This window comes from Anser cygnoides, chromosome 1, assembly GCF_040182565.1.
Source record: "Anser cygnoides isolate HZ-2024a breed goose chromosome 1, Taihu_goose_T2T_genome, whole genome shotgun sequence".
NCBI classification, from domain to species: Eukaryota; Metazoa; Chordata; class Aves; order Anseriformes; family Anatidae; genus Anser; species Anser cygnoides.
In genome coordinates, this window is record NC_089873.1 from 156,514,849 (window position 1) to 156,525,175 (window position 10,327).

At 43.1% G+C, this 10,327-nt stretch overlaps 1 protein-coding gene across 1 annotated transcript; it reads left to right on the top strand.

Moving 5' to 3' along the window:
• Window positions 1-8,603: 8,603 nt before the first annotated feature.
• Window positions 8,604-10,068, top strand: LOC106031955 (2-oxoglutarate receptor 1-like). Its single transcript, XM_048072645.2, has one exon. The coding sequence runs from the start codon at window positions 8,656-8,658 to the stop codon at window positions 9,685-9,687; it is 1,032 nt and encodes a 343-aa protein (XP_047928602.2). The 5' UTR covers window positions 8,604-8,655; the 3' UTR covers window positions 9,688-10,068.
• Window positions 10,069-10,327: the final 259 nt, after the last annotated feature.

Genomic DNA, 10,327 nt, shown 5'->3' on the forward strand with positions numbered 1-10,327 from the left:
CCTAAACAAGACTTCTGCAGCTAAAGAAAAGCAGCAGGGTGCTTCTCTAACTACCAAGAACTGTGCATGTAAGCAACTCACACCACAACCCAATAAAGGGAAGGGTAATGAGGAAATAACTGCAGTGAGCTGCAGAATGATCTGCCAGTAACACCCACCCTGAAAGATAAGAGAAATCCTCAGCAGGGTGTAGCACAAACAGTGAAGGAGAGAGAATTCCTCAATGCTATACCAGACATGGGTTGAAAAAAAAAAAAAATCAAACTCTTGAAAACTGAAATGAAAGAAGAGAATTAAACTCAGAAGCATGAACTTTTAGTTAAGATACACTCAGTGCCCAAGTGGGATATATGAGATAACCCATCCCTGAAATAAGTTCTGCAGTAGTCACCTAATTTGCCATAGCACTACAATCCCACTGAACTTAAATAAAGAAAAAGTGTTACAAATAAAACATACCAAAGACTAATGTACCAATTACTCATCCTGTCGTGCAAGCTTCCACAGGTATTTCTGGCATTTTATTTATTTATTTTCACTCCAGTAAACAGCTACAAAACACATGGGAAAATTGTTCGAGAAGGGGCGTACATTTTTGGAGTACATGCCTGGCTTACAAAGCTGCTATGCCCAGGAAGGGTGTGGATCCATCCAGCATGCATCCATCTGCCCTGCTATGTCCTGCAGGCACACCACTTCTCCCGTGGGGGAAAACATGTCATACCAAGAGAAAAAGAGAGGCACTGGCATCGAATTTTGGCAGTCTGGTGTTCCACTGAGTGCAGGAAGGAAGTATTCAGTGGACGAAAGGGGAATGAATGGCCAGAAGATTGAGTGGTGTAGGTGCTGTAGTGGCAAAAATTGCCACAGAGCAGCTTGCAGCAGAGCTTTTACAAGAGAGACAAAATCTGGGAATTTTATGCAGAGCCAAAGGAAAAGGAAAGTTTTTCCCAAGGGAAAAGCTGTGGGTGTGAACAAAAATTTACAAGTGTGTTGGGCATGTTTTTAAATCACCTTGATGACAAAATCAATGAACACATTTTAGTGGAAGGCCTTTAAAATGTCTCCAATGAAAGCATGAAAACTTTTTTGTTGGAAAAAGAGACAGAGGGGGCCAACACAGGAGGAAGGAAGCATGCAGCCAGCGAAGCCAGGAGAAGAGATTTATTAGAGGAATCAAGGGCAATTACTAACCAACCCCTATTGACGTCCATAACACTTTTGAAAGTTTCCCTCTCGGTCAATCTGAAACCTGGCAAAGATAGTTAAATAACATCTGTGAAATCTTTAGATATAAGGACAACCTGCCCCACCCCCAGTAAATAAATAAATAAATAATCATGGTTATTTCAAAGTAATTTAAAGTTCTTATAACCAGATAAAAATGGTTCATAACTGTATGTAGGGAAATTGTACATTGGATCATGTGAAACTCATGTAAAAATATATGCTAAAGAACACCTAAATTTAAGGAAAGGATCCAAGCTAACTAAATTATTTAAGAAAAACTTTTCACAGAGAAACAATTAGATTTTCCTGGGAGAGACAGCAGGGTGGTCCCTGACATTTTACGGGAGCAGGAGGCAATGGATGATGACTGGATCACCTTAAGCTATTTCACCATGACATATTTTGGACGCAAGATGAAGACAGTGTAGCTCAGCATACATACCTGAAAAGCAGGAGAGATGCTTTGACAAGGCCTATGTTATGGGGCCTTTCCTCACTGGCATTGCATGATAGGGGTTGCAATGCTACATGATTTCACTGCTCTGTAAGATAAAAGTGGGCAGAATAATTCATTCCTCGCTGTTGCTGATGCAGCGGCACAATAATTTTTTTGATCCTTTGACTCCATTCATTGTGATCTGTCTTCCCTCTGCCTTTCTCACCCTTGGCAGTGGTTTCCTAACACAGGACAGCTATTTGCATTCCTGTCTTTCCACCATGGCATTGGACAGAAAGATTTTCTCCATTTCTGGGATTTTTGAGAGGACAGGCATACAATGATTGTCTCTCCTTTCCTCCCTCTCCCTCTGGCAGGATGCCTACAGTCACCACTTGGCGCTCTAGTCATAGAAAGAAGAAATATGTATGAGATCAGTGGATGAAGGGACAGAGAGCCCCCAAAACGTGATTTCCTGACTGCTGCAGGAGCACACCAGGGCTTGTGGGGTCAAGAGAGCAGAAGAGGCCACCTCCAGTACCCCTCTGCAGTATCCTATGGGGTAGCTTAGGCAGAGCTGACTTGTGCTTGCACACCAGGGATGCCTGGGATTTCTGGAAGTCTGGTACCACAGGCAGAGACATGGCTCCAACCACATTGCCCTGAATGCAGATGGAGGTCAGAGGACCTCATGTTCTACCTAATAAAGCTGATGTGAAAAAAAAAAAAAAAAAAGAATAGGCTGGAGAAGCTCAGGTGTATGGTGGAATGATCTAAAGCTACCTAATAAGGAAGATATGTGAAAAATGATTGGATTACAATGTTTATATCCTTTAACAAAAACAATGCAGCCATTGCTAAATGGCCTATTTCTTATAGCAGAGATAGGCATGAAGGTAAAAGTCTGAAAGCAGAAGCTAGACAGAGTCATATAAAAATCTAAGCACTTGATTTCAACTGTAGGCATGACCCACCTTTAGAACAATCTATCAAAAGAATAAGAGGATTTTTCTTCTCTCTCCAAATCAAGATTGCCTTTTACTAAAAACGAACAAATAAACAAAAATCAACAAAAAAGAAACAAGCAAACACCCACACTGCCAAACAGAAGTTACTGGGAATTCAGAGCAAAAACTCATGGCAATGGGTATATACAAGAATCAAACTGAGTTTTCTAGAGAGTTTCTTCTGTCCTCTGAAACCTGTGAAAGTCTCCCATGAATTTGCATGATGGTATCATCTCACCCTGCTCTGCGACTGTACCAATATTTATGCAAGAAACTCTTGGTGTTGATTTAAAAATTCTAATAATTGAAGAATCTACCATATTACTAAGAGGATTTGTTTTAGTAGCTACCCACCCTCATGAAGAAACACTTGTGCTTTGCTGTCAGCCTGGATTGGCACTGCTCTAGCTATGCTGATGCCAGGAGTCTCTTCCCATGGATGTAAGCACGGCTGTCATCCATTCCTGTTTAAACCTGCTTTTGAATAAACCAACCAGAGCAAATCCCTAAAGCCTCGAAAGTCTCTCTAGATATGCCACATCTCTCACTCATTCCCAAAGCTCTTTTCCAGCTCCTCACAATTTTTCAAAATCTCTCTGAAGTACAAACACTAAGCTCAAAACACAGTATTCAAGAAATGATCCAGCTGAATATAGTTTGAAATATAATGCTACAGCAATTCCCACTCTTACTCAAATATACCATACAAGAACAGACAAAATATCAAAAATCAAAATATCAAACAATTAATTAAAAAATAAAAATACTGAGCAATGAACTTGACTTCCTTTATCTATTATATAGATTAAAATACATATATAGATATATTTATAAAGCACTGAAAGTCCTTTATCTGTATGTGTGGGGATACAGAGAGCATTCCTGGGAACATTCAGCTGCATGCCCCTGGTGTCTCCCTGAGTCCCCATGTGCCCTTTGCAAAGGGCATATTTGCATTTTGCAGAATAGTTTTCATGATGTATAGTAACAAAATTAGTACCATGGAGCAGCTAGTTATATAGTAAAAAGTGGTTTCAACTCTTTCTATAATAGAAGAAAAATGGTGGTTCACACCAACTATTATTTAGAGATATGTTGAAAGCTGACAGTTTATTTCTGAATGTTTGTTTTTAGGAATCCAAAATTAACATCCACATTCAGGACTGATGTGGCCAGACTTACACTAGAAAGAATAACGTAGAACAGGATGTGTATGACCAGTAAGTTGAAAGTCATTCATGTGAAGATATTATATACTGAAAACACTGTATAAAAGTAAAGAAACAGGACAATTATGCAACCATTCAAAATGTAGTATTTGCTAAGTAATTTGAGCCCTGATTCACCATTACATTATGCAGTACTTAATTGCTTGTGCTTCCAAGTTCACATCTCTTATCATCATGAGAAAGTAAATAATAGCTTCAAATAAGCAATGCTTCCAGATCTGAAATTAAGCTCAGTGTTGGAAAACATTCAAGTTCTTTTCAGCCTCATCTAAACATTTCCCTCTCAAGATAATAACTTTCCTACCTGTTCACATAAGTTTGCAAATATTTAATTCAAAATCAAATCTGGAATGCTTAGGCTTTTGAAAGTGTTTTCTTCTTCATGGAAAGGGAAAAAGAGAGAGAGAGACTTGAAACTAGAGCAATGATCACTGCTTTGAAACAAGATGACAGTCAATGGAGCCCAATTATCCCAAGTAACAAAAACAATTGTAAAGGAAGGGGAAGGAGACCAAGCAAAATGTGTAACTACTGACTCTGCAGGAAATGTCATAGTCTCAGGTAGCACCACACCAGAAAGCTAAGTCATCCCATAAAAACTTTAACCACCTCCTCCCACACTGTAATTAACCTGGCACTTCTGGGTAAGCCCATGTTCCTTGCAGTTCAACGTGCAAGGGAAGTAAAACATTTGTCCTTGGGTGCCCTAGAAGTTGTCTTTGCTCTTCCTCCCTCTTGAAAGTAAGAGGATATTTCTGCTAGCCCCTTCTTGAGGGTTGGCCACTATGTTAAAGGAAATACACATCTTTCTTCTGCTTTATTGCCTGGATAGTTGGGACCTTTAAAATGCTCCAGATCTCACAGCAGGCTGGGTATTTTTGCAAACAATATGAGACTTTGACTTCCTTCCTAGGCTTCTTCATTCCTCTGATGACCCTCTGGACAAGTCCTGCCAGCAGAAATGTCTATTAACCCTGTGGCATGGTTCTGGCAGGACAGTTGTCTGCCAGTCCTGCAATCCCTTTCTCCAGCAAAGCCCTCCTCCAGCTGGGTTGCCCCCACAAGCATACCAGGAGCAACTGCACGTGGTCTTGGACACCTCTCCCAGCTGCAAGATCCTGCTTGTGCCCAGCTTGCAGAATCCCTGCCATCTCTCAGGTCCCTCTCTGCAGGAGAGGCAGCTGATCCCACTGAGCTCCCAGTTTGGGGAGCAAGGGCAGCTTCACCCTTTTTGAAAGACCAGGGCTTGGTCCTGCTCTCAGCGTCCACCAAAACCCCTGCAGGGCAGCTCCTGCCAGCTCAAACCCCTGCTCTCACTCCTTCTCCCCCCACACCTTCCACCTCCCCTATTCTGGGACCAGGGGAGCAGATACTCCGTCATGTGGGCTTAGCAGTGGCGTTCCTTCTCTCCACCCAGACTGCCTCCCTCCAAGAGGTCTGGAAGCACCCGAAACAAACCGCTCCAGCCACACCGGACAGGTTACAGGCAGTCCCAACTGATGTGATCATAGGCTCCCTGCATCCTGTGCAGGCGGCAGAGGACAGCCGACATGGGGACGTGACAGCCAGCCTGCAAATAGGCGTGAGGGGTCAGAGCTGCCCATGCTGCCTTCACCTGGCAGAGACCTGGGAACGGAGGCCAAGCCTCCCCACAACCCACCCCTTAGCCACGGGGATTTACTGCAGCCTTGCAGACAGCCCCACTGCACCACACCGATGCATTTACAGGCATTCTCTGCCAGCTGGAGTAGGATATTTAAGGATCCAGCTATGAAGAGAAGAAGAGATTGTGCCGAGGATTTACAGGTAAAACATGCATTTTGATTTAAAAGTGTGAACTTGGACAGAGGACAGAGCAGGGGGAGACAAGCAAAGGGTTAGAGGGTGATGAAAGCATGGAACAAATTAAACTTATCTGGAATGCATCCAAAGCTCAAGTAAAATCCACATAATCTTTCCATGTGGAGATACCTCACTGAATTATACAGACTAAGGGAAGGAGGACTCCCATCTTCATCCTTAAACATGTAATTTGTGACTTTTAGATCCCAGCCGGTAGAAGAATCAAACAGTGTGAGCCAAATCCCATTTAATTTATTCAGCAACACATCTGTGTGAAATATAGTCCAATTACAGGCATTAGGTTACTTTGCCATGGCTGCAGCCATTTGGCTTTTATTTCCAGCAGGCTCTAATTAAATTATCACAATGCAGGAGCAGACAAGTTTCCCTTATACGTGACTGCAATTAAAGACATGCAATCACAACATTTTTTAAAGTGACTCCAATCAATTGGTTACAGTAAAGAGTACTATGTAATGGAGCAGTGGCTCCACTGTTAAGACTGAGAGAGTTTCTATTTCAATAATCTAGTTCCCTTTTATTTTGAGTTCTGCTCTTGGATAATTTATTTAAAGTTCATTATGTGTCTACAGCATATATCATTTGCCCTCAGCTTAGGCTGCAGAAGTCCCATTACAGCCAATTACTTAGTGTGATAAAATCTGCCACAGCACAAACTGCTGCTTAATTAGATTTAAGTTTTGTCTAAATTCTATTTGTAATTCAGACAGCGAAATAATAAGGCCAACAGCAAAGTCTCACTGTCTCCTCTCACTGGTCACTAGCGACCTGTTGTGTTGGGTGTAATCTCAGCACAGTTCGGAAATGATCTCCTGCAGTGCTTTTCTTGTAATACTTGTCCCCACCTTGGGTGTCCCTAGCCAGCCTGGGGGTGGCCTGGACTGTGGCCCAAACCTTTTCCTGTCAGATACCTCAGCCACAGCGAAAGGGATGGCTCTGAAAACTTCTGGGAAAGTGGTCATTAGGGACTGCAGCGGCTGAGTGCTGCGATCGTGCCCTTTGGTGGTCGTAGGTATTTGCCCTACGGTCCCTATGCATTTGCAGCAGCAGCACACTGGTAGGCAGGGGAAAAAGCTGCTGACGAAATGTTAATCCTACAAATCCGCAAAGAAAGCCCAATGTTGGATGTTGCAGGGAGCAGCACCCGGCCATGCCCTTCAGCTCGGTTAATAGCTGTGCACTGTAAACACCGCATGGTGTACAGGGCTCATGCTTCCTGGGGAGACAGCGCGCCGCAGCCTGCTGCTGCGGGATGGGGCCTTTACTGCTAATCTGGTTAAACATTAGCCATACCAGCTTCAGCCTGGTTTGGGGACAATGGTGTCACTGCATTTCTTCTAACTGGCTTTCTTTTACACATCACCCTCGCCTTCCCCTACACAAAGTGCATCTCTCTGCTCGGGGTGTAACAGGGGCTCACAGACAGCACTGGCTTTGCTCAGGCTGTCTTTTTCTTCTCACATGGCTGGATGGGACTGGGATGCCAGCCTGGAAAGCACTAGCGTGGAAATTGCTGCAAACCTGAATTTGAGCCACGAATTTACCCAAACCTTCCCCTGCACTATCCCCTGCCATGAAAGGAGGTTTGAAGCTGCTCTGTTCTTTATAAACAAATGCCAATGTTTGGCATGCATCTCCTCAAGCCCCAGCTTCAGTTTTTAAAGAATTTTAAATGCATTTGAACCAAATGTTCCACACAAATTTGGATTAAAATCCTGCAATCTGTCTCTGTGAGATCTCACAAATGAATGAGGGTAGAAGTAACATAAAGAAAATTCAGAGTGGAACCAGAAATGGAACTTATGATTAAGTAGGATCCCTTTTAATAGACAAAGGCCAGAGTAATTTTAGGATGGGCACCATCCCATAACAGGTTGACTACCTCAGGGAATAATTACAGTAGAGATTTATTCAATTTTCTCCCATCTAAACAGCTTTACAATAAAACAGGCATTCACACAAGTACATTTACTGGGCACAATATTAGCAGTTATTTCCTAGGTGCTTCAGTGGCCCTGTATTTTCTACTGGACTGATATTATGTACTGACTATTTTTACATCCCTTGAATCCTGCACAGGTCCCAGAATGTATCTTGAGAATGACTGCTTTGCAAGGTTGGATGTGTTTATTCTGATGTTTCAGAAAAATACTAAGACTACCGTCTAAGAAACACACCATTTATATTTTTTTTATTATTATTTTTTTTTAGGAATAGACATCGCAGCTAATGAAAAGCCTAAAAATATTGCAATTTCTTTGAGATATTAATCTTGTTAATGAAATAATAATAATAATAAAAAAAGAAATATTTCTGTATCAGTTATTTTCAAGAAGTGGAAAGAAAAACGTTACTTAACTACAGAGTCAAAAAGAATACGCAAACATTTCAACATCTGCTCTGTTTTCCAGTTAATTAGCAAGGATGTGAATAGCTTTTATGGAGCAGTAACATTCTGGACATTCCTCTCTATACTTCTGGTCAGTGGCGCACCACAAGCAGTCTTTCCTTCTGCTGCACTTGACCCCGAATAAGAGCAGAAGGTGAACCCAGTGTACTGGGGAACACAAGTCACACACTGTGGTGCTGGGAGTCCCTTACACTATAGCTATATTGTGCTTGTGCAGAGCCTACCCTGAGAATACATATTTTAAAATCAAAACTTTATCTCTCTCTAAATAACTAGGAATAAAAGGCCTATATATAAAGATCATTTCTCACCAAAGAAGCAAGACCATTCTATATTCAATAAAGGTGCTTGAACAGTGGCAGTGATGGCAACTTGAAAGGAAAGACCTGGCTATTTGTTGGTTTTAACAGGCTGGTAGAGGGTATTATCCATCAGTGAACACTAACCATTTCTCTCTTCTTTAAGCATTAAGGAAAAAACATGAACACAACGGGGGAAAATTTAGCCATCCCCACTTCCTGGCAGCCCACTAAAGGTGATTTTCCCAACTGCACTGATGTGGAAGCTAGTCTGAAGACTTTGTACCTCCCCATTATGTACAGCATCATCTTCCTGGTGGGCTTCCCAGGAAATGTCATTGCCATCTGTGTTTACAGCTTCAAGATGAGGCCTTGGAAGAGCAGCACCATCATCATGATGAACCTGGCACTCACAGACCTGCTGTACCTAACCAGCCTCCCCTTCCTCATACACTACTACGCCAGCGGGGAGCACTGGATCTTTGGTGAATTCATGTGCAAGTTCATCCGCTTCGGCTTCCACTTCAACCTGTACAGCAGCATCCTCTTCCTCACATGCTTCAGCATCTTCCGCTACATGGTGATTGTCCACCCGATGAAGTTCTTCCACGTCCAAAGGAAGCGTTGGACAGCGGTGGCTTGCGCAGCCATTTGGATGATCTCACTGGCAGTTGTCAGCCTCGTCAACTTCTTGATCTCCTCTAAAGAGGAGGAAAACAAGTCCTTATGCCTTGACCTCACCAGCTCTGAAAACCTGGGCACAATCCGGTGGTATAACTGGCTGCTGACCAGCCTAGCCTTCTTCTTGCCCCTGCTGACGGTGACTCTGTGCTATGTGTTCATTATTTGCACCTTGGCCACTGGGCTCCAGGCATGGGCTGGCTACAAACAGAAGGCTCGCAGACTCACCATCGTCCTCTTGGTGGTCTTTTACGTGTGCTTCCTCCCCTTCCATGTTTTTCGGATAGCTCGGCTTGAACTGCGGTTTTGTACGGCCAACTGCCACATGGAGAAGCAAATCCACGCCGCCTATATCATCTCCCGGCCACTGGCTGCTCTCAACACGTGTGGTAACCTTCTCCTTTACGTCGTGATCGGAGGTGCCTTCCAGCAGGCCGTCCTCTCCCTCTCAAGGTGCAAGTGGAGAAAATACATCCAGCGGCCCAGGAGCAACAATTACACAAACAAGTCGGAAATCAACTTAAGGTTATGAAAGACTCCCTTGGTGAGAATTCCAGCAAACCTGGGATGGCTTCAGTGCCATAATGCCCTGCATAGGCAGCTGTGCTGATAACGCAGTGAGAATTGCAGCTGGCTTCTCATTCCCTCTGCAGTAGAGTGTTTGCCAAAAAAAAGGTGTCTCAGGAGCAGGTTGATACTTACCTCTCTTAGCAACCAGAGAAAAGGGAGTGAAAAGATCTTAAGACTCCTCGAAGGTAGAATTTTAAATTACCCCACAGGACTGTTTCTAAAGTTATTTGGGAAATGCAGGATTCTCTTGCTTCACGCTTTGTGGCTGGTTAGAGAAACACAGGGAGCTTAGTTTGGACAAGAGAACAACTTCCACTGATGTCAGTGCCGTCACTGGTGTAGTGTTTGCTTTGTTTATTAAAGCTGGAGTGAGATGCAGTGAACTGTCATGGTTGCTGAAACCACTGAATTACATAGTTAGAAAGCACCTAGATAATCATATGTTTTCAAATTAGATGGACCTGACGAACTTCAGCACGGGCCACTGAAGAACTGAATCACAAAATCTCAGTTGGCCCAGGGAAGGATGAGAGAGAAGTACCAAAGGAGGAAACACGGTGAATATAAGAAAAGATATACAAGGAGACACATATATGGAGAAA

Bases quoted from the DNA above. Each gene is read 5' to 3' on its own strand.
- LOC106031955 (XM_048072645.2), top strand. From the start codon at position 8,656: ATGAACACAACGGGGGAAAATTTAGCCATCCCCACTTCCTGGCAGCCC.